Consider the following 22,320-nt stretch of genomic DNA (forward strand, 5'->3'; position numbering starts at 1 on the left):
TAGTATGCCATTCTTCCAGGCAACGAATATCCGCGCCACGCTGACTACTCCATCCAGCCCTCTGCCTCCGGCTTTATCACCGCCATGGAACTATGTCACCAGCGGAAAAGGGTGGTGAAGATCTCGACGGGAAGCAAGCAGTTCGACTCGATCCTGGGAGGGTATGAATGTCTAGTCTCCTTCCGCTGGATATGCTCCTGACCATCACAAACTCTAGGGGTTTCCAGAGCTTGAGTATCAGCGAAGTCTTCGGCGAGTTTCGTTGCGGAAAGACCCAGCTGTCTCATACCATGTCTGTGGTGGCACAGTTACCCAAGGAGATGGGTGGCGCGGATGGCAAGGTTGCCTATATCGACACGGAAGGTACATTTAGGCCCGAGCGCATTGCACAGATCGCAGAGCGTTTCGGCGTCGACCCGGATTCCACCCAGGAGAATATCGCCTATGCGCGAGCCCTGAACAGCGAGCATCAGTTGGAGCTGCTGAATACCCTGAGCAAAGAGTTTGCTGCCGGGGAGTATCGACTCTTGATCATTGATAGTATCATGAACTGCTTTCGGGTGGATTACTGCGGACGTGGAGAGTTGGCAGATCGTCAGCAGAAGCTGAATCAGTTTTTGATGAAACTTGCTCATATGGCTGAGGGTATGCTCCTCATTCTTTTTCTCAGTTGGTGTCCCGTTGATCTAACATGGGTTTGGATCTAGAGTTCAACGTTTGTGTTTTGATGGTCAGTACATCCTCGTCCCATCTATGGATTTAATGTCTAAGCTTCTAGGTAGACGAATCAGGTACAAAGTGACCCCGGTGCGAGTGCTCTTTTCGCTGGAGCCGACGGCCGCAAACCTGTCGGTGGACATGTTCTGGCACATGCGTCGACGACTCGGGTGCTTCTTCGCAAAGGTCGTGGAGAGGAACGAGTTGCCAAGATCCAGGACTCCCCTGGTTTGTATCCTCTCGCCGTGTTTGAATCTAATCTAACTGGTAACAGATTGTCCTGAACGCGAGGCGACATATGTCATTACCAACGGGGGAATCAATGACCCTGACAAAATATAGATTGACCATATGGGAATGGTTCGAACAATGAAGGGAGACTGAATATTCATTCTTGAAGGATTCCACCGGAAAACAAGTCACTAGTTTGATCAGATTCGATGTCAGAAAGAGCATTTCGTTTCCAAGCTATGCGTTGTTCTGTTATCTGTTGTCGAGTATCTAGTTCGATTTTAGTTCGTGAATCTTAGATGGCGGATCTTCTCCGCCTTCCGAGCTCAAATAAAATTTCCCGCGCCAATCTCCGATATATTTTTTTCTCCTGCGCCGCCTACCGTTTCCCCTCACCCTACATTCTGCAATTATCTTGAATTGCTGACGATCCCAATTTGCGAAATAATCTTTCCTATTCACCGGCAAAATGAAAAAAGAACCCCAGGAAATCGCAGGCTACACCGTCCTCCCGATCCAACTCCCCGAAACCCCATCTGCAGACCCTGCCACGCATTACCTCTACCTCCGGCCTCATGAACCACGCATCCCCGACCCCGACACCCCTCGCTCGCTCTTCGTGGTCAACCTCCCCATCGACACGACGGAACTCCACCTGCGCCATTTCTTCGGCACGCAGCTCGCCGCCGGCCGCGTCGAACGAGTCGAGTTCGAAGCCGTCCCGACGAAAAAAACCGGCGGCGGCATGCAAGTCGCCGCGCAGGGGAACGTGTCGAAGAACAAGAAACGCAAGCGCGTCACCGCCGACGAGCTCCAGAACCAGCTCGACGACATCGAGCTGCCGTCTACGTGGGACCGTCAGCTCCAGAAGAGCGGCGCGCACGCTGTCGTCGTCTTCGCCGATAAGCCGAGCATGGAGGCCAGCGTGAAGGCGGCTAAGAAGGCATCTAAGAACAGAAAGAAGGAGTCTGCCGTGGTTGTTTGGGGTGATGGGATTGAGGACCGGCTGCCGGCTCTTGGCCTCCCCCGGTACTTGCATCACCAGGAAGCGCGGTTCCCGTCGCGCGCGGAGCTGTTGCGCACGGTCAACGATTTCATGACGGTGTTCGAGCAGGTGGCGGAGGTGCGGAAGCGGGACGAGGCGCGCAGGGCCCAGGAGCCCGACGAGGATGGGTTCATTACCGTCACCAGCGGGCCGAAGCTCACGTCGACGGCGCACGAGGAGGAAGCCAAGGCGCTGGTGGAGAAGCAGAAGCAGAAGAACCAGGGTCTGGATGATTTCTACCGGTTCCAGTCGCGCGAGAAGAGAAAGGAGCGACAGCAGCAGCTGCTCAGGAAGTTCGACCAGGACAAGAAGAAGCTGGACGATTTGAAGAAGCGCAAGGGGAAGATCAGGGTGAGTTTCCCTCTGTCTTTCAGATCAATTATTCTCATGAATCAAATTGCTAATCCATGCCTAGCCGGAGTAATGCGGTCTCTCATGTCGGCATCGATTCGTTTAGCGAGGCGTTTTAGGGATTTAGACCAAAAGTTCTGGGGTTTATTGTATCAACGGGTCGTGTGAGTTTTTCCATTGTTTTCATTTGTCTCTTGTTTCACTCCTTGCAATGATGAGTCCGCTGGGGCCAGAGTAGCAAGACTCGAATGCGATGTCATGCCATGTCTGCAAAAACCAGCGTCACAAACATATCTTCTCACCTTCTGAAGCCAAGCACTCTTTTCTCGATATTCCGCCTGCAGTAGTATGCTTCCTGCTAATGATGGACTTTGGCTAGGTACAATTCTTTCTTTGCTTAGACATATAGACATATGAATCCGATGCTATGAGTCTGTCGGCTCAGTGCAAGTCAAAATAATCCTCGTATCGTCGTATTCCTCGTATCTTCTAGAATGCTGAGTCTGCTTTGAGGTCATGCAAGTCATGCGATTCACTCTTTGTGGCCTCCACGCACGGACCAACGAGGCTTGGCATGACATCTTCATCACCCGTTCGCCATCTTCATCATACTGAAGAACAAGATCATAGTCCGAAGCTCAGCTAGCGTTAACCATTCTCTCAACTGCAACATAACCTGTATCTAGTCCATCCGGCCAGAATTAGACTATCGGCAGCCATCTCCACCTGGGATCACCACAAGACAAGACACAGCCAATAACCACCTACCTACATAGGTACTTACATCAAATGGCATCAACCTCCGAGATCCCCAGCACAGCAGGGGGCTTCATGCAACCTTCTCTGCCATCTCCCGCGCCCTCATCATCCACCGCCACGCCATCCATCCTGCCCAAGCAGAGATCGCATCCACTGCGGCCAGGCTCCACCAAGGAAACGACCGTCATCAACCACGTCGACCGGGTCATCTTGACTATTAACCGGCGCCATGCTAAGAAGTTCAGCAGCGCCTACGAGGATCCGACGCAGTCTGGCTCGGCGCAGTTGGAGCGCGGGTATGAGGGGTTTCAGGAGGTTGCTAAAGATATAGAGGGGTTGGTTGATGTGCTTTGGGTTAGTGGGACTCGTATGTTTATCCTTTTTTTCTATTGTGTTTTGTTTTGTTTTTTTTTTTTTTTTTTTTGGCTAGGTGGTTGGATGTGTATCTGCCTACCTACCTACCTATAGCTGGGTCGTGTATATGGGATGATCGAGTCTGAACTCCGACGTCCTACATGCCTTGCTCCCCCTCTACCTCCTTCAATCACATCAGAACCAGAACCCTGAAAACAGTATGACCACACCCTAACCACCCCAACAGCATCCCTCCAAATCCCATACCTCATCTCCCTCGCCGTCCTAATCAACACCTACCTCCCGGACTACCCCTTCACGCCGAAGCCCACCTTCCGGCTCCTCAGAAAGCTAGACACGGTCTTCGCGTCGCTCCTCACCGGCGAAGACGCCGACTCCGGCGCGCCTTTGTCTGGCTTCGAAACCCGACGGAACGTGGTCTCCATGACGGAGAAAGTCCGCATCAAGAGCATCGCCGAGACGTGTCGTGTGACTGTTGTCGAGGCGCGCGAGACGGTGGATGAACTAGCTGAGGATGATGACGACTCTGACGATGATGAGTTGGGGATGGAGATGGAAGATGTCTACGGGACGAGGGGCGATTCTAATTCTAACTCTAACGCCGATGTCAATGTCTATGCGGATGCCCCCGGACGGTGGGAGATGGAGACGGCTCGCGTGTATGAGAAGACGATCCAGTTGCTCGGCGATGAGTTGGGGAAGGCGGGCGAGTTTTGTGATGAGAATATGGCTATGGGGGATGAGGTTGAGGGGGAGGGGGGTTGTCGGATATGATTATTCTCTTTTCTCTCTCTCTTCTTCCTTTTGGGTCTTTGGTCTTTGATGTTGTATGGAGTTTGTATGTTCATTTCTGGGATTAAGGTGCTTGGGGATGGACTTGTATATTGTATGTTATGTTGTACAGTACGGAGTACACCGGAATAAGCTATCTTTCTTTCTTTGGTTAGTTAAGGTGATTGTTGTCGTCATTAATGACTAATCCATTCATAGCCTGATTCCTTCCTGAATCTGATTCCTGAGGCATTTACATAGGCATAACTACCTAGGTACACTTCACTCACCATAATAAAAAGATATGAAGACACGAACCGCGCAATTCCATACCTACCTATAGTCCATCCAATCTAACACGACCCAGACAAAAAAACACGAACCAGAAAGAAAACGAAAGAACGAAAAAAATCAACTCTAACCAAACCAAACCAAACCAGCCACAGCTGAACGAGTGGGACCGACCCAAAAGAAAGAGAAAAAAAAGAAAAAAGAAAAGAAATTAGTGCTTACACAAGAAGAAGAAAGGTGGATCGTTGGACAGGCGAACCCGAACCCAGAGAAAGGGCATGGGAAATGAAAGAATCTTGCTCGAACGGTAGTCAAACCACATGGCAAAAAAAGGAAAAAAAGAAAAAAAAGAAAAAAAGGCGAGGTTTCGGAGGAGGGCGGATCGTTGTTGAATGGATCTTTCTTGGTTTGGGGTTCGTGGGTTTGAGTGGTTCGATTTTTTTTTTTTCGGTCGATTCTTCTATTTGGTCTATTTAGTTTAGTTTATTTTTTATTTTTATTTTTATTTTTTTTTCACTTCCACTGAGTACTTCTACAGTTCTACTAAGTATAGACTTATACATTATACCTACAAATCTTGGTTATGCGCAGGTGGCAGCCGGCAACGTTGAAGGTTGGGATGGGGATAAGGCGGAAGGGTTGTTGGGTGTTGTTGGGCAGAGGCGGTTCCATGGTTTCAAAGTCCATCAAAGGAAAGCATTGACTTCTTACTTACTCAGTGTAAGTAATGACAATTCCTTCAAGGGATGAGGAGAGCATTCAAATGAATGGGCATCTGCAAGGGACAGACCCTAGCTCAGGTACCTACAGACAGACAGACGGAGATGTATGTCTGGTCGAGCATGTGCAGGTATCTGCCAGAACCAGTCATCGGTCTGATGCAAGGGAAAGAAACAGGAAAGTCGATTGATTGCCTTTTTGCTTATACTAGCCAACTACTTGTACAGCAGTGAGATGATCGCGTCGCGTACGCGTAACGTCTGGGGGAATCCTCGGGGGTAAGAATGACAAGCCCCAAATACCAAGTCGAATTGCAAATACCACATCCTGCCTTTCCGATGCCCACGAGCCCATCGTGACTGAAAGGCCTCACTCAGGTACAATTTATCCCTCCCATTTCCTGCCCCAATCGACCGCAATCAAAATTACGGGCGCTGGTCGAACCCTTCCAGCCAATGAGACTAGGGAACTGGCCAGGTTTCCATGGCTCTGGTTTGGTGGAGTTGGTCTTTAGCTTCGTCGGCCTTTCTTTCTTAAGGGCTGTTACTTCTTGCTCTGCCTGGCTTTTCTCGCCCCCCTTCCTGGAGAGTCAAGAGCTGCCGTTCTTGCTTCTTCCCTATGAATCCCCTCCTTCTTCTCGTGTGACCTCCCATGTTCTTTAGGGCTGTCCGGACAAACCCTTGATATCTCAAACACCGATGGCACTAACTTGCTAGAGAGCAGCTTGGACCACCCCGTGTTTGCTATTATTAACCCTGAATTCCCCCATCCCAGCTCGAACGGCTCTGATCTGGTACCAGGTGGGTATGAGGTAGTAACTGAAGGTATTATTTACCTTACCGTGGGCCTCTCTCATGCATGAAAGAACCTGCGTGAATTATTAATGAAACAACATGAGCCCTTGCTGCGTCTCGAATTTTTCCTTTTTTTCTTTCCCTGCCTCGAGAAGTCGAGAGAGATCCACGATCCCATGGTTCTGGCACATATCCGGTGGAGCAATTGGGTTGACTTTTTTCTTTTTCTTTCTCTTTTTTTGTGGCCCGCCCTCTCAGCTCCCTTCCCCTGGCCTCCAGCTCTTCCCTGAAATCGCCCTGTTTCGAGCGGTCTTAGACGCCTGGAGCTGTTTTTTGCCCGGCTGAGCAAGACGGGGCGATCCAAGGAAACAATGTTGACTGGTGTGCCCGCAAACGGAAAGGGATCATCGAATGACCTTCGCGCATTGGCAGCGACGGGCGGAGACACGGCCACAGTTATGACGATAAGGCCCATGGTCACGAATTGGGGCTCGACGAGTCACAAGAGTCTGATGGCGGAGAAAAAATCGACTTGAGAAGAGTGTTCCTAAGGGAGGGGTTCTTCTTTTCCTCTGTACACAGTACAGTGTACACCGTGTATGTGCAGGGGAAAGAAAAGAAGAAGACTGTCGCGAGTCTTAAGCCTCGACAAACTCCGTCAACCTCTGCTGCTGCATGTGCGCATCACCCTAGCTTCTCCGTACGGAGTAGTTATTCCTCTGTACTTCCAGTTCTTCCGACCCATGTACACCGTATCGTTCGCGGTTGGTAGCGTCACCAAGAACCATAGTTTGCCCTTTCCGTACCCTTGCTTTTGGCGACAGGGCTGGATACACTTACACAACATGCTTGTCTCAGTGTCTCAGAACCCCCCTACATCAAGTCGAGAGATCCTTATTAAAACAACATCGGTGCAGGGATAATTGAGTCTTTGGGGACCTCGTCAAGCAAAGCTGTGTGGGTCAGTCACCACGGTGTAGTGTATCTGAAAGCCGGGGGTATATCGTGTCTAATGACCAGGAGCACATTTAAGGTTGTTCGATGAGAATTTCTTAAGTCGACGCCTCATTAGATCAATGTCCGAAGGGGCTCACGACTTGCTTTTGAATGATCATTGATCATGGAACAATTCGTACACCGTACGTGGTTAGTGCAGGTGGGGAGAAAATAAGAATCATGTCAGGTTCGACCTGCTTCAAAATTAAAATACCGGCCCTCGCATACCTGCTGATTTCTCATCACTGCTGATCTCTTTGATGGATGCTTCAGGCAACGAGCTTCTGACGGATGATAACAATGGATACATACGGTGTACACTAGCCATGAGGCAATGTGTACGGAGTAGAGACCACAGGCTAGACCCATTGGAATGGACGAATACATACAACATACCAAGACCCGGTAAGGCCACGATCCCACCGGAAATCCAGATCTACACGCTGCTGTTGCTGAGCCGAAAAGTGCACCGCCAACCAGGAAAAGAAAGAAAAAAAAAAAGAAATCAGACGGAGGAGTCGGCAAACTTTCATGTCCCACTCAGCTGGCTGTGCTTTTCGCCCCTCTTTCCTCTCTTCCTGCTGGATTGGCTGCTGGTTCAGGTGTATTTTTCCCTCTTAATTACTGCGTACAGAAAAGAAAATTATTTAATTCAATTAATTCAATTTTCTTGGGATTCCCAAATTCGTTTGTTCGTTCGTCTAATCGACTCTGCTGCTTCTGCCGTCCTTGGGCCCTAGTATTCTCTGTCCTCGGATTCTTCCCTTTTTTCTTTTCTCTTCTCCCTTTCCCTTTCCTTCCCCCCCCCCCCCTCCCCTCCATCCTGAAGAATATTATCTGCTAGTTCTTCTACCCCTCTTCTTTTTTTCTTCCCTTTTTCCTTTTGCTTCTCTTTTCCCTTTCCTCCCATCTTTCCCTCTCCTTTCTTCTCCCGTTTCTTGTTCTTGTCGGAAAAGACGGAGTCGGTTTTGCGGATAGTTTAGTAACGCTTTCAGTGTCTTTTCTATCTTTTTTATTTTCCTCTATTGTTTAGTTCTCGCCTCATCTGGCCGGAGTTCTCTCGATTCTTCCAGTATAACGTCTTAACGCATACTACTTGTCATTTGCGCCACGTCAAAGCAACGCATCTTTTGTGCAAAATATTTACGAGCTTGCTTTTCTTTTCTGTTGCTTGGTAAGCCCTTCTCATGTTCATCTTTTTTTCCATTCTTGTCTTTCGTTTTGTTGCCTCTTGTCTCGTTTGTTCTCCCGGGTGGTGATGGTTACACTTTACCTCATGTTGGACCGTTATCCCTTGACCACCCCTCCCCTATCTGGTTCGCTGCCGAGGTGCATACTCTCTGCCATGGATCGCTGCGATGGCGCGGGGGCCCTTACCTGCCGTTGAGCAGTTCCGCGCAAACTCGCTCTGGGGCCTCTCGTATCCAACCGACCGATTAGATTCAGCAGCGGACTCGATGCGCCAGCCGATCGATATCTTGCCGTGGTCACCAGTAGTGACTCAACTATCGATGGAGGTCATCCTGTTGATCGTCTCTATGAATTGCTCGGACGATGGCATGGTCACCCGAATTTGGCTCTGCAATGGGGGTTGTTCAGCATCGACGGGAAAAGCGGATCAATGCCGACGAAGACGGTCGCGATCGGGACGGATGGATCCGGGGACCATTTATCGACGAAAGCGGTTGCGACTTGGGGAATGCTTTTGGATCCTCTCGACATGCGCCGTGTTTTCGGTCATTGAACTGCACAGATAATCGAACTGTGCCCAAATTCCGAGCCCTTCGGCTATGCCCTCATGTCCTGAAGCGTCGCTAGCTGAATCATGGTCTTGGCAACGAGAGTACGGCACCGCGCAAGCAAGCAAGGCTGATACGCTGCATCCGCCTTTACGAACCTTTTTCTTCCGCCAATTTGTCCCATCCTTCATTCTCGGAAATTATTCACTTTACGAAAATCGCCTTTCCTTGGAGTTCGAATCTGTCTTTATTTGCGATCTAAATCACTCGACACCTTCTTTTCATCTCACTTTTGTTTCTTTTCTGGCTTTTGCTCTTCTCGCGTCTCGTTGATCGGTCACGATCTCTCTTTTGGACGTCAACTTTTTTTTTTTTTTTGACAGCAAAACTAATCGTCTTGCCCATCTCCTTAGGAATTGAAAATACCCTCAGTCATTCTCCAAGTGCTGAACGATCATACGCTGTTCACTCCTTGACGACTACAACGAAGTTCCAGTCGCACGGGCCGTTTTCGGAATAGAAAAGTTTTTCTTGCTTGGATTTCTGCTCCTTTGCCTGCAATTTCTTCAGGTATGCGCAATCCTCCCTTTGTCACCGGGCGCTTGGCTGGCAACGATGAAGTGATCCACATCCATGGACAAACGGGGCTTGAGTTAACGGTGAAGTCTTGACAGATATCGCCCTCGTAATTATCTTTACGATCATCGGATTTTCACGTCAACATGTCTTTCCAGAACTTTGAATCTTTCCCCAACCAGCACCCCGCTGCGGACGCTGCCGCCGCTGCCCCTGGCGCTCCCGCTCCCGCGGACACGGCCATGACCGGTCAGGCCGACCCTACCACCGCCCCGTTTCAGGGCCCTGCTCCCGGCGAACCCTCTGCCGCCGTTCCCCAGCAGGGCAACGACGGCAAGACTACGCTCTGGTACGGAACAAATTCCTTGGCATGCGTGTTTTCGCGATCTGAACTGACCACGTTTGGTTCCACAGGATGGGTGAGCTTGAGCCTTGGATTGACGAGAACTTCGTTCGCAACCTCTGGTTCCAGATGGGCGAGCAGGTCAACGTCAAGATGATCCGCGACAAGTTCTCTGGGTGAGTAGCTGGGAATCCCTCCTTGCCGATTTGATTACGATCCTAATGATGGTAGTAGGAGCAACGCCGGCTACTGCTTCGTCGATTTTGCCTCTCCCGCCGCCGCTGCTAAGGCCCTGTCCCTGAACGGCACCCCCATGCCCAACACCAACCGTCTCTTCAAGCTGAACTGGGCTACCGGTGGAGGTCTTGCCGACCGCAGGTAAGATTTCAATTTGACAGGGATTACAAACCCAGGTTAGACTAACGATTCCCGACAGCCGTGACGACCGTGGCCCCGAATACTCCATCTTCGTTGGTGATCTCGGCCCTGAAGTCAACGAATACGTTCTCGTCTCTCTCTTCCAGAGCCGTTTCCCGTCGTGCAAGTCCGCCAAGATCATGACTGACCCCATCAGCGGCATGTCCCGTGGCTACGGCTTCGTTCGTTTCTCCGACGAGAACGACCAACAGCGTGCTCTCAGCGAGATGCAGGGTGTCTACTGCGGCAACCGTCCCATGCGCATCTCCACTGCCACCCCCAAGAACAAGGGTCCCGGCGTTGTTCCCGGTGCCATGGGTATGCCCGGTCCCGCGGGCATGTACCCCCCTATGGGTGGTCCTCCCATGGGCTTCTACGGCGCTCCTCAGCCCATGAACCAGTTCACCGACCCCAACAACACCACCGTGTTTGTCGGCGGACTCTCTGGCTACGTCACCGAGGATGAGCTCCGCTCTTTCTTCCAGGGATTCGGCGAGATCACCTACGTCAAGATCCCCCCTGGAAAGGGCTGCGGTTTCGTCCAGTTCGTTCAGCGCCACGCTGCCGAGATGGCCATCAACCAGATGCAGGGATACCCCATCGGTAACTCTCGCGTTCGCTTGAGCTGGGGCCGCTCTCAGAACAACTCCGGCCCTGCCGGCAGCCCCTACCGTCCTGCTCCCCCTCCGCCTCCGATGTACCCTTCTATGGGCATGCCCCCTGCCCACCAGTACGGCGGTTTTGCACCTATGAAGGTTGGTGGTCACCCTGAAGACACTGCTTAAAATCCTTGCTATCGCGTCTAGTGGGAAGAAAAAAATATGCAGTCTTGTTAACGAACCTTTCTAGTAAAAAAAAAAGCGTTCCTCTTTTTTTTTGAAAGCAACAGCAGGAGTTCTTGCGTCATTTTCCTATGGTGGGCCCTTTGTGTCCTAAGTCTGCTATTCCCCTTTGCCAAAGTTCCCCTCTATAGCTCCTGATGGGCGTTTTTTTCTCCTGTGCTACGTACTTCATTATATGTGAGCGCTTCCGTTTTAGCAAGATCCGAGCTTATGGTTTCATCTTATCCTGTTTTCCTTACTTGATCCCCATTTTCATACTTGATGCTTTTCTATTTTACCACTCTCAATGTCTTCCCCGATATTTTCTCTTCTACCTCCCCCTTTTTTTTTTCTCTCTATCATTTCTCTCTTAGGTTCTTTTTACGCGTATGACTTACCCAATCGTATCGTTGACGTGCTTTTCTTTTCTCTGTTCTTCTCTTCCTATCCTTGGGCAGGCATTCTGCGAAAAGTTCATCTTCAAGTTCAAATTGAATTGTGTGTCACACCGAGGATGTTACGTCATGCCTTTTTGCTAGACCGGCCTGTACAACATTGCCTTTTTCTTTTCTCAATACTCCCACTGCTCGTCTAAGTCTGTTGCTCGTTTGACGCCGTTTCCCTTTGTGGTTGTGCATCTTGAGTTTGGTCAGTCATTGCGTGGCCTATCTTTTCGCGGGTCTGTCCTTCTGTCTTCTCTTGTTGCTGCTGCTTCTCATGGAGCCGGCGTTGTGTGACGACGCCGAGACTGGATGGGCATCTCTTCCTTGCAATTGAGCATTCGTTCTTGTAGTTACTCGGGAGGTTGGAAAGCCTGCTGGGTCCTTTAGCGCCCCTTACGGAGTTCACGGTTGAAGGCCGCTCATTGTCTGCTTGCGATTCTTAGGTCGGCGGCGGTCTCTTTTCACGACATTTGCGATTCCAAGATGGGCGTTCTCGTATCATTGTCATCCGTAAATGTGTTTCCATGTCTCTCAGACACTCTTTAATCAGTCGTTTGTTCCTGGATGATTCCCCCTTCGTTCTGCCACGAGTTTTACATCGCGTTTTCCATACCTCGAGATAGTGAGAATCCGAACATAGTGAATTTCTTATGATGTCGATAGAACCTTAGGACGCGGACTCGTTCCGGGCCTGTTTCGGCCACGCCTGCCTCCTACCTGCATTGCACCTCGATGCGGAAGGAGCATCTCGTGATCGAAGTGGTGAATTGCTAACAACAAGCCGGGTCCTTTCTAGTTCTCATCTTCTCTTTCTCCCCCACCCGCCTTCGTCGGTGTGCCATCTGCTCTTTTTCCTTGACATTACTTCTGTTATCTCAGTATTCTAAGACTACGATACTTCGTTTCGCATCTTATCCCGCAGCAGAACCCATAGCAGATCAGGCAGGATGCGCTACGATAACTGGGACGTGCTTCTGTTTCCAGAGAGCTCCAAGGTGCCTCTGCAGGAATTCTAGACCCAATGTTTTGTCATTAAGGATACAGGTTGAGTGAATCCCTGGTCTGACTGCAGGGAGCCATCCGCTGACATACCTCTCACGCTTAGAATCCCCGTACCTGCACAGTCCTGCGCTCGTCAATCCGGCCTCGTACTATTTGCCCCAGGGCAACCAGGGACTGTTGCCAGTTCTCACCACTTTCATCCCCAGCATCTCCCCGAACACTTCGTTCCGGGTGTCCGTCCATAGCTGGGAAAAGCCTCGTCCCACTCGACTGATGGACAGCCTCTTGCAGCCTGAAGATGCTCTGCTTTTTGAGATTCGGATATTCATCGACGGTCTGTGTGTCTCGTAAGTACTCGAGCGTCCCAGATGTAGCACTCATGGAGAGATTAGGCTAACAAATGGTCGTTTGTCACTGCTCAGGGGAAGTGTTTTTAGTCAGAGGACCAGCTGGCCCCATGTGATCGGTAAGCCGCTAGATCCTATAACACCTGGGTGTATGGCTCTTATACTAACCGATGTGAACCAAATGAATAGACTTGAGCTCCTGTATGGCTTCCATGCCCCCGGAAAGCACGCCTGCTAATACACTACTCCTCTAGATGTCGACAAGAGTGGCAACCAGGACACGCTTCGATTTCCTCCTTTCCATCAAGAGATCCTAGAGCAACGATACTGGGATGCCGGTGAGCTCTATGGAAGAATTCGGGTGGTAATCTCCGAAGGGTTCGCCCGACCGCATCGCACTCCGCCGTTTGAGCGAGTCAAAGAGGTTGTGGCATTTTCGTTTCAACATGCTCCTCTTCGTAAGCCTTTCTGAAGTCCTTTTGAGAGCTTGCTCTAACGATATCTTCCTTTTTAAACCGAAAACAGAAGTCTTAGAATGTTCTAGCATTGCCTGGCCGAACGCTGCCATGTGGACTCGTGAACCTCGTCTCTTTAAATACAACTCCGGAAGTGGAACCAGCGAATTGAAGGAACCAGAGGATACTCACACCCACTCGCCAACCAGACACAGCACCCAGCAGGCCGCCATATCTGCCGTTCCGGTAGCCAACCCAGCTACACAAAATACTTGGCAATACAAAACCTACCAGGGACCCGTCCCTCAGTGGCCAGGCAAACTCGGGGAGCCCAAGTGGCCGCCTCAGGAACCGCCGTTCATGCAGGATGTTTATATCGATCCTTACCTGCTCGATCCAGCCGCCCGGCATCGCGGTGCTAGACCGTCCTGGGAGGACGTTTCAATGCCAGACTATGTTTCTAGCACGACTGGTAGCCGGGCCATCTCAAGCATGACTGGCGTTAGTTACGAGCACAGTAAGCACCCCAGCATCATCGCGCCGATTGACGAGGAGGCATATACTCAATTGGTCGAGGCGCTGAGTCCTCCCAAACCTCTCGCCTGCGGCACCCATGCACCCACCAACACTCCGTCTAGCGTGGCCCCAGTAGGTAGCAAGCTCTCAGCTGCCGCTGAAGCGCGCTCGGCATCCTACACCAGAGATGGCAGTCGATCGTTCCCTCTCAAGGATATCTCACAGGCCGGGACCAGAAACGCATCCGAATCAAGCGTCAAGTCTAGCCTCTTGCCAGATCCTTTGGCAGAGACCACGGCATCAAGCAAATTGCATGCTAGCCCTAACATGAATGTCAAGAGTAGGAAAGAGGGAATGTCTCAGGACAACAAGGAAAACGAAAGTGCTGGGGAAACACCGCGCAGGGAGAGTGAAAGAATCAATAACACTCCGACCAAGACGGTCAGGCGTTTAAGCGGGAACTTGGACTCTCCAGCCGAGCATAGAAGGCAGCGGTCCATTAGTTCAACACGCAGCGAGGGCATCACGCCTTCTAAAGGGGAATCGGTCTCATGCCCGCCCGTACAAGAGTTGCCTGCCCCAGAGGATGTCGTTCGTCGAGTCGGTCTGGACGAACTCCTCGATTCTAGCATTCAGCTAATGAGCGGCACGTCTGAGGTCACTTCAATTGATTGACTGTATCATTTATCTGTGGCTCTGCTCTTGCTCTGCCCCCTTTTCCTCACCTTCTTCTACTGAATGAGTGCAATGCACTCATTCACCCTGCCACTTGAAGCGAGTTCCATTCACTGAAGCCTTGTATCCCGGTTATCCAACGCATGTATTATCTCTTTCTCTCTCTTAACAACCAAAAGCAAAATAGACTTATCATGTTCAATGCTGGTGCATCCAATGACTCCCGCGTAACGTAACCAGGCTGTGCCATCCTATTTGAGTAGGAGCCCCCCTCTTCCGACTGATCACTTGTCAACAACCCTCCCTTTCTCTTTCTTTCCTTCCCGCCTCTACTATTATTCCCTCAACCTCACACTCTCTCACACCCACTCACCCATCTCTATCTGTGTCTCTCTCTCCCCGAACTACACCATGGCAGACGAGTCTACCAACTATGACTCACCTTCCAGCGGACTGACTCCCCAAGATGGGGTTCCTGGAAATCCTCCTTTATCTTTCACACTCAGTAGTTCATCCGGCTTCGCTCAGTGGTCAGATATATCTTCCCCTTTCTGTGCACTGACTCTCTCTTCTACTACCGTCAAATCCGCTCCCTGCGCGGACGCCACTCCCGCCTCTGTTGATACGAAAGATGAGATTGAGGAAGGTGAAATACACGAATTGCTGCCTATCGCTCCTGACGTGAATATCGTACCTCAGTTCCAGGTTCGTCTCAAACTATGCTAGAGCTTCCCTCCGCGATCTTTCTAACCAAAACGTTTGCATAGTCTCATCCGGGTCTCCTATGTTTAGAGTCGCTTAACACCATGGCTCTGAATGAAAGTCAAGTATTGTTCTACTTTGGAATTCTCGCAGTACAGGAGTTTCTATTGCCTCGCTTCGAATTTGTGAATATTGGAGAGGGCTCTACCTGGGGTGTCACGCTCACTGTGTAGGCTGCACGATTACTAGGTTACGGGAGGACAGGACCCCGGAACAGGCCAAGGTTGAGGTCTGTCGCGAGGCTCTTGACAGGCTCAGGTCTATTTACCCCGGCTGGATCGTCCCGGATGAGCCCAGCGATTTGCCACCGGATTCTGGTTGGGACTGGTGTGAACTTTTGCAAAGTAAGATGTTTACTGTGTGCTCAGTTGTACCTTCTAACAAGTCATACACAGAGTACTGTCTCTTCAACGGGTTGCAGATTCCGAAGTACATCAAGCACTTTCACGAGGGCGGCTACCGTCATGAGGTTGAGCTAGATGGCGTGACATACTCTGGGGCCCTTAAGCCCTACTCCGAGGAGTCCGAGTCTCAGAAGGACACAGCGTTCAGGGCTCTACACGCAACCTTGGTATCAACCCGAGATGCGTTCTGCCATGCGTTAGGACCACTGACTCTAGAGAAATCCTACAAGGAATTGCTGAGGCTTGTCCGAGAAGCACATCCATACAGAGAAGAGCAGCGCAAACCGGATGCCAGAGTCGTGTACGATGTACCAATGGCTACCCACGAGCCCCAAGCAAAGAAACAGAGAAATCAAGCAAGAGCAAATCAGAGACGGGCAGCCAGGGCCTTCAAGAAGACTAATACTTACAGGACGGCCAAAACTTTTTTGGAAGTTCGGATGCCGAAGTATGTGAATTTTCTGCCAGTACCAAAGTGCAGGATCACACCAGTCGAGGTGCCTGTTCAGATAGAAAGAGCTAGGTGGCCAGTCAACCCACAGCAAATCTGTAATGAGCTCGTGGGGGTTAAAGTTCATTCTGAAAGGCTCCGAAGTAACATCTCCCTGCCCTTCACCTTGTCGATCAGGTTGCTAACGATGTTCTCCCTTTGCATCCTTCCTTGATGGAAGGAGCACTCAAATGCATGTCTATCCAGAAATTTGCAATCTTCTTTCTCTGGATTATCCTGAATTCAGGCTCGGACGACTAGAAGAACACTATGTCAGCCCAAGGGGTCAGTGGCACGCGGACGCACTCTTCAAGAGTGATCCGTTCCTCACTCGTGTCGGGCCCATCGGGGAAGTGTCCACTGAGAATTCTACCTGGAGAGAAGCCCAAGAGATGTGTGCCCAGCGGGTGTCTCAGTACCTGATCGACATGGTCAAGAAGGACTTGCTGGTGGAACAAGCGGCAGCGAAAGTCCGCTTCGACCGAGAACAATGGGGGACGAAAGCTGCGAATAGGGCAATGTTCAAAGGATATGTCGACTCAATGCAGATAGACTAGGCACTAGGTATACTGTATGTACATGCATAACAGAACGTACGAATAACATCTTTCTTACCTACGTTACTACCTTCCAAAACAGCAAGACATGGGAGGGGACAGAAACCGATAACCAGAGCAGATAGACAGAAAGACAGGAAGAACGATAAACGAGATCGTGATACTTGGGTTCAGGGTATTTATTCTTTTTCACCAGACAGGCAAACAGACAGACAGACAGACAGGCAGGCAGGTAGGAAGGGGATCCATTCAATAATGATACAGACATTGTAGCAACGAAGGAAGAAAATGTAAAATGGATTTGGACTAGATTTCCTTGCTTTTTCTTCTTCCGGTCTTGTTTCATGATATTCCAAGTTTGAGTTTGAGCTTGAGTTTGGAGAAAACCAGAAAAGCATAATGTGGCCATGGTATCTCTGATATGATTTGGTTTGTTCATCTGTTCTGTCCTGTCTCCAGCTAGCCAACTAGCTAGGCAGCCAGCCAGCAAGAGAGGGAAGCAAGCCACGCGACAAGAAAGTGAAACCATGGACAGCTGAAAAAGAGCAAAATATCGAAATGGAAGAAAAGGAAGGGGAAAAGAAAAGAAAAGAAAGCACCTCGGCAGAACGAGACGAGTCGAGTCAGTCGGAAGGAGGCAAAGTCAAGTCAATCAAGACATGAAAATGGAAAACGAAGAAGTTTCTCAATTCATAAAACCATTCATCTCCAAAGAGAAGTCGTCAGGCAAGATCGAGTCCTCGTGGGGTAAAACGCCATGAAGATAAAGCAGCATACATGGATAGATAGACAAAGGAAAAAAAGATAAGATGGGTGAAGATGGAGAAGGGCTCGAAATGAGAGGAAGGAAGGCCAATCAGGAAGAACATCTTCAGTGATAATCTCAAGTATTAAGATGACGAATGTACTAACGCTAGACAAATATCACGCAAGTATGTTTGTGGCCCGTAGGGGGAGCGGTAGAGACAAGAATTAGCCAGATAATAGTCAGAAGTAGTGGTAGTAGTAGTAATAATAATAGTAGAAGGAAGAATCGAGTCGAAAAAGACGTAAAAAGTCACAGCAAATCAGCATGGCCACAAACAAATCCATTTCAGGGAGGATTCAGAACATCTCGTTGGTTCAATAATGAAAGGATATGCAAGAAACGGGTACACCAACGCCAGTCTCACAGACACATATCCAATATCATGGCGACAACAGCAAAGCACAAGAGAAAAGAAAAGGAAATAAAAATATAAGAGAGAAAATAAAAGAAAGGAAGAGACTAGGAGAAAAGAGGGTAATTTCAAAAGCAAGAGAGAAGCCGAATACCACAATGGAGGATTTAGAAATGTACAAAACAAGGAAGGGTATATGAGGATGAATTGAATATCCGTTGGGCTCGTTTACAAGCTATCGCCGGCACCGGTTTCAACACCATCGGTTGGGTAGGGCATGTTGGGGTCGAACCCAAAGCTTGCGGTGTCCGCATCGGTGTTGAGGAATGTGTCAAAGTCGAAATTCTCCAGAATATCAGGATTCTCCAGAGCGCTGAAGTCAAGGTTGAAAGCGGACGGCTATCGTCGTGGTCAGCACAAGGTTCACACAGAACATAGAGAAGCAGCTTACGTCTGGGATGCTGAGGTCGTTGAACGACTGTTGACTCTGGTCAGGGGGCTGCTGCACGAGCGGCTGCGGCGCAGGGGCAGACGTTGGCGGCTGAGGAGCGGTCGTCGTAGCGTTGGCACCGGCCTTGTTAAATGAGTTGGGGTGCTGGGGCGTGATAGGGGTAGATGGAGTAGGAGTTGGTGGATGCTCCGCTTCGGAAGACGGAGTGGCCGCCGTGTTCGCGTTTGCGGCCGCGTTCGAAGCCTTCTTCGAAGGTCGCTAAATCGCGTTCAGCATTTTCTTTTCAAGGAAGGGGAGCAAAGACAAAGAAAATGAAGACAGGGTTAAACACAACAGTAGATAAGGGAGGCCACGTACCTTGCGACTGTCTTTGGTATCTTTCTTGCCCTTCGGTGCGGGCTTGTTAGCTTGCTGCGGCGTTGGCGGAGCGGCGCCTGTTTGAGGTGAAGCTCGACCGGCGTTGCCACCAGCTGCTGGCGGCGCTTGAGGGGGAGGCATCGGGTTGTTCTGCGGAGTTCCGGTAGTCTGAGGCTGACTCGCCGGAGACGGCTGCGGCGCCATAGGCTGACCCTGAGGGCCCTGCTGAGGCTGCCAGCTGCCACTCGGCACCCGGTTGTTCGCACCCGCGGGAATCGGCTGGCCCATCTGAGGGCCGGTGAAGGCCGGGTTGGAGCTCGGGGGTCGCATGCCGTTGGGGCCTGGCATACCCTCTGGCATACCCTTCACGAAGAATTGGCCGGCCATCTCAGGAGGGATCTGACCGCCGGCGAAACTCATAGACGCTGGGGAGGCGCGGCCTTGAGCCATCACATCGCCGGCACTCGGGGATCCGGGAAGACCGGTCTGGGGCATCTTTGGCGTACCCCTCTTCATTTGATCGTTGGGATTCGGTGACGTGCCCGCCCTGCTGCCCTGGGGAGAGGTGCCTGGTGGCAAAGCCTGCTGCTGCCCAGGCATTGGGGGCTGGCCGTCAGGACGGGCCATGCTATCCTGCTCTTGACGAGCCATCATCAAACGCCGCTTATTCTGCTGTTCAAGCAGCATAAGCTGCATTTGATAATCCTGGAGTGCATGGTTCCCATGCTGACCGCCAGGTGTCTGCATTCCAGCCCGAACCTGGGCCATTTGACCATTTGCGCCATAGTAATCGCCGTTCATCGGGTACATACCCTGGCCATCTGGCATGGGTACCAGATCCGTCTGGGGTGGCATGACACCGGGATTCATCAAACCATTCGGCATGCCCTGGTTATTCAATGCTGAGCGTGAGTGGTGAAGGGCTAAATTCTGAGCATATACCTGGATAGATTTCTGCTGACCAGCAGGGCCCGACTGGGGGAACGAAGTTTGGAACTGGGCGGGATTCATAGTCCGCGGGTTGAGACCGTTCTGCAACATGATCGCTTGGGGGTTCGGTTGGGCAGGCATGCCCTGGCCTTGACCCCGTCCATTGGGTGCCAATTGCTGACCATTCATGTGTGTGCCTTCAAGCCGGGGTCGCTTCGATGGGGAGGGGGCATTGTCTGCCGAGGACGGGGACTGCGGGCGGTGGCCGTTCATGTCGATATCTGAGTGTTCTCGCTGCATTTGCTGCATCATTTGCATCTGCTGGTTCTTCTGGAGCTGAGCGATCTGCTGCTGAGAACTATGTTGAAAATATCTAGTTAGCCCCTCAAGTTCACATTTGCCTTTGCAAGGGGTGCCAAGGATAAGCGTACAGGCCAGGCGTGTTGTTCTGCAGTACTGTCTTCTGAAGGTTGGGGGGAACCCCATTCCGACGGATGTTAAGCTGTCCGGGCATCATCGGCTGCTGTCGCAAAAGCTGGTTATGGTGCTGTTCCCTCATGCGCATGAAGTTCTGGTACATGGTCAGTTATTTCTCATTATTGTTCATTTTCCTCATTTTTAACTCCTTCAGATTTCTTTTTCCTGTGGCTTTGAAGCAGCCGGCTAAATTGCGCAAGACAGATGGTGCGTACCTGGTTATGCTGAAGATATTGCCTAACATCATTGCTGTTTCCCTTCTTGCGCTGAGCCCAGAAGAAGTCCCAGAAAAGGCTAAACCAATCTAAGAGGAAAGGGGACTGTTGGCCCTCGCTTGGAAGGTTGGGCCGCGGCAAGTCATCGGGGATTTTCATTTTCTCGCCATCTTTGCCGTCCGTCATCATGGCATCGCCATCAACCCCATTCACCTCGTTATCGCGACGATGGCCAGGACTAGATTTAATTGGCGGTTCGGTGCTGAGTTTCATCGCGTCGTCCTTCAGGAGGGCCCTGGCACAGTCGTGGTAGCCGCGCTTGAGAAAATAGTCATAGATATATGTGTTGAGGTTGTTGATCATTTGTTCGGAGATGTTATTCATGGTTCCATCGTTACGAGGAGCTGCAGAGCCGTTGTTGACCATTGGAACACCCCCGACGGGGCCCCCGGCTCCAGGGTTCATCCCAGCGACATTCATTTGGTTCATGGTGGCACTCACGTGGCTCAGCCACCCTCACCTTATGCTTGTCCTCGATGAAGAGCGTTGGAACTAAATTTTTCTTCAACGCGCATCCACCGTCTCGAGGCGAGGGAGCTCACCACAAGGTAAGACGTGGAGCGCGTGGCAATCGTAATATGGAGGAGAAATTCGACAGAGAAGCGGAGTCACCGATGCTTCCAGCCCTAGAGAGAGCAGGTCAGTTAGACAAGTATGCGCGGGCGACTGGGTGAAAAGACGCGGTGTTGAGAGATCAGGCAATGGTGACGCCAAAATGGGGGTTTTAAAACAAATCGTCTGATATCAAGAAAGGATCCACTAGATCGATGACAACGCAGAGGCAAGGTGTTGCGATGATCACCTACAGGGAGACAAGTGTGATCCGCTCAGGAGCAGAATGCGAGATATGGAAAACGAAAGAATCTGACGTTGCTTTCACGGCGCGGTAAGGAGCAAGCCACCGCAAAAGATTAAAAAAGAGGGAGACAAATTTAAAGGACGATAAGAGAAGAAAAAGAAGAAGAAGAAGTCTAGAAGGATAGGATACAGAGGTATCGGTTCAAACAATCCAGCCGAAAAAAATGCGCGGTAGGATCAACCGGGGTGGGCGGCGAACAAGCGACACCAGAGCAGACGGGAACGGCGTTTAGGAGAGAGAAGGAAAGTCAGAGGAAATCCGACGATAAACCCACTGGAAAATTGAAGAGCCCGAAAGATCCCAAGTGACAAGAATGTCCGTCAGGTCCCTGCAGAAAAGGGAAAGAGGAGACACGGCGAGACCCGGTCAGGATAAGTTAAGGTGGTGGAGGGGGGGGGGGGGAGTGGGAGGGATGGGAGGCGAAGGTTAGGACAAGGTGTTGCGGTGGATCTGAGGTGTTCTGGTGGGTGGGAGGACGTGGATATCAGGCGCGGTGCCTGGAGTGCTGGGCTGTTCAATCACTGCCGGCTGGGCGTGAATCGCTTGTTCGGCGCGGATTATCTCGCTCGGAAGCCGGCGGGAGGGCTGGGAGATGCTGCTGTCTCGCGTATTTCTGAGCATGCAGTCCGACACTCCGGGAAAGTCGTCCATAGATCGGGAGATGCGACTGAGTACTTACCTCCAGGTCTGAGTGAGATAGAAGATGGAGAATCGTCGCAATAGACAAAACGCAAGGAAGTTAAGAATTGAAGTTGCAATCAAAATGTCCAGTTAAGCCGCTGGTGGAAAAGAATCACCGTGAGTGAATCAGAAAAAGGAAAGGCAAGAGAATTGTGACCATACTAAAGACCGACTAAGAAAAAAAAAAGAAGAGGCAGGGTAGAATGTTTAGTACAGATAGTAGTAGGTAAAAGTTGAAAAGTGATCAGTATCCTCCCATAGTAGGTAAGGATGGCGTAGAAATGTTCTCCCGAGTGGACAGTGTGGGATGAGGTTCAATTCCCCCCAACAGAGGCCCAATGGTGCAATCCGGAGTATCACAATTCAACCACAATCATGAATCAGGAGCTGATGGCATCTGGATTGAGATGAATAATGGTCAGGCAAAGGAGCGAGACTTCCGGCAAGACGTTGCAGAAGAACGGATGATCGAAGCGATCCATTGGATTCCAGCGCGTACTTCCCAGAACGGCAGCGACCTCGACGGGTATGGC

General features: G+C 50.7%; 7 protein-coding genes across 7 annotated transcripts; 6 read left to right on the forward strand and 1 right to left on the reverse strand.

Moving 5' to 3' along the window:
• Positions 1–191: 191 nt before the first annotated feature.
• Positions 192–1,059, forward strand: DLH1 (recombinase DMC1; the record flags this gene model as incomplete). The annotated part of the gene is made up of 4 exons (XM_046090552.1): positions 192–645; positions 708–730; positions 783–945; positions 992–1,059. 4 exons carry the CDS (start codon positions 192–194, stop codon positions 1,057–1,059), a joined length of 708 nt encoding a protein of 235 aa, XP_045946527.1.
• A 358-nt stretch (positions 1,060–1,417) lies between these two features.
• Positions 1,418–2,417, forward strand: LDX57_008829 (putative ribosomal small subunit assembly protein; the record flags this gene model as incomplete). Its single annotated transcript, XM_046090553.1, has 2 exons — positions 1,418–2,344; positions 2,409–2,417. 2 exons carry the CDS (start codon positions 1,418–1,420, stop codon positions 2,415–2,417), a joined length of 936 nt encoding a protein of 311 aa, XP_045946528.1.
• Positions 2,418–3,133: 716 nt separating this feature from the next.
• Positions 3,134–4,252, forward strand: LDX57_008830 (general transcription factor IIH subunit TFB6 family; the record flags this gene model as incomplete). The annotated part of the gene is made up of 2 exons (XM_046090554.1): positions 3,134–3,470; positions 3,705–4,252. 2 exons carry the CDS (start codon positions 3,134–3,136, stop codon positions 4,250–4,252), a joined length of 885 nt encoding a protein of 294 aa, XP_045946529.1.
• Positions 4,253–9,511: 5,259 nt separating this feature from the next.
• On the forward strand, positions 9,512–10,910 carry LDX57_008831 (RNA-binding protein; the record flags this gene model as incomplete). The annotated part of the gene is made up of 4 exons (XM_046090555.1): positions 9,512–9,714; positions 9,780–9,884; positions 9,940–10,086; positions 10,145–10,910. The coding sequence occupies 4 exons, from the start codon at positions 9,512–9,514 to the stop codon at positions 10,908–10,910; spliced, it is 1,221 nt and encodes a 406-aa protein (XP_045946530.1).
• A 2,394-nt stretch (positions 10,911–13,304) lies between these two features.
• On the forward strand, positions 13,305–14,384 carry LDX57_008832 (uncharacterized protein; the record flags this gene model as incomplete). Its single annotated transcript, XM_046090556.1, has 1 exon — positions 13,305–14,384. One exon carries the CDS (start codon positions 13,305–13,307, stop codon positions 14,382–14,384), a length of 1,080 nt encoding a protein of 359 aa, XP_045946531.1.
• A 411-nt stretch (positions 14,385–14,795) lies between these two features.
• On the forward strand, positions 14,796–16,597 carry LDX57_008833 (uncharacterized protein; the record flags this gene model as incomplete). The annotated part of the gene is made up of 6 exons (XM_046090557.1): positions 14,796–15,089; positions 15,152–15,315; positions 15,351–15,490; positions 15,542–15,851; positions 15,963–15,998; positions 16,288–16,597. The coding sequence occupies 6 exons, from the start codon at positions 14,796–14,798 to the stop codon at positions 16,595–16,597; spliced, it is 1,254 nt and encodes a 417-aa protein (XP_045946532.1).
• Positions 16,598–17,985: 1,388 nt separating this feature from the next.
• On the reverse strand, positions 17,986–20,676 carry somA (putative cAMP-dependent protein kinase pathway protein (Som1); the record flags this gene model as incomplete). The annotated part of the gene is made up of 5 exons (XM_046090558.1): positions 17,986–18,156; positions 18,209–18,466; positions 18,566–19,853; positions 19,927–20,066; positions 20,188–20,676. The coding sequence occupies 5 exons, from the start codon at positions 20,674–20,676 to the stop codon at positions 17,986–17,988; spliced, it is 2,346 nt and encodes a 781-aa protein (XP_045946533.1).
• Between the last annotated feature and the right edge of the window lie 1,644 nt (positions 20,677–22,320).

Source organism: Aspergillus melleus (genome assembly GCF_016097325.1).
Source record: "Aspergillus melleus strain CBS 546.65 chromosome Unknown contig5, whole genome shotgun sequence".
In the NCBI taxonomy this organism is placed as follows: domain Eukaryota; kingdom Fungi; phylum Ascomycota; class Eurotiomycetes; order Eurotiales; family Aspergillaceae; genus Aspergillus; species Aspergillus melleus.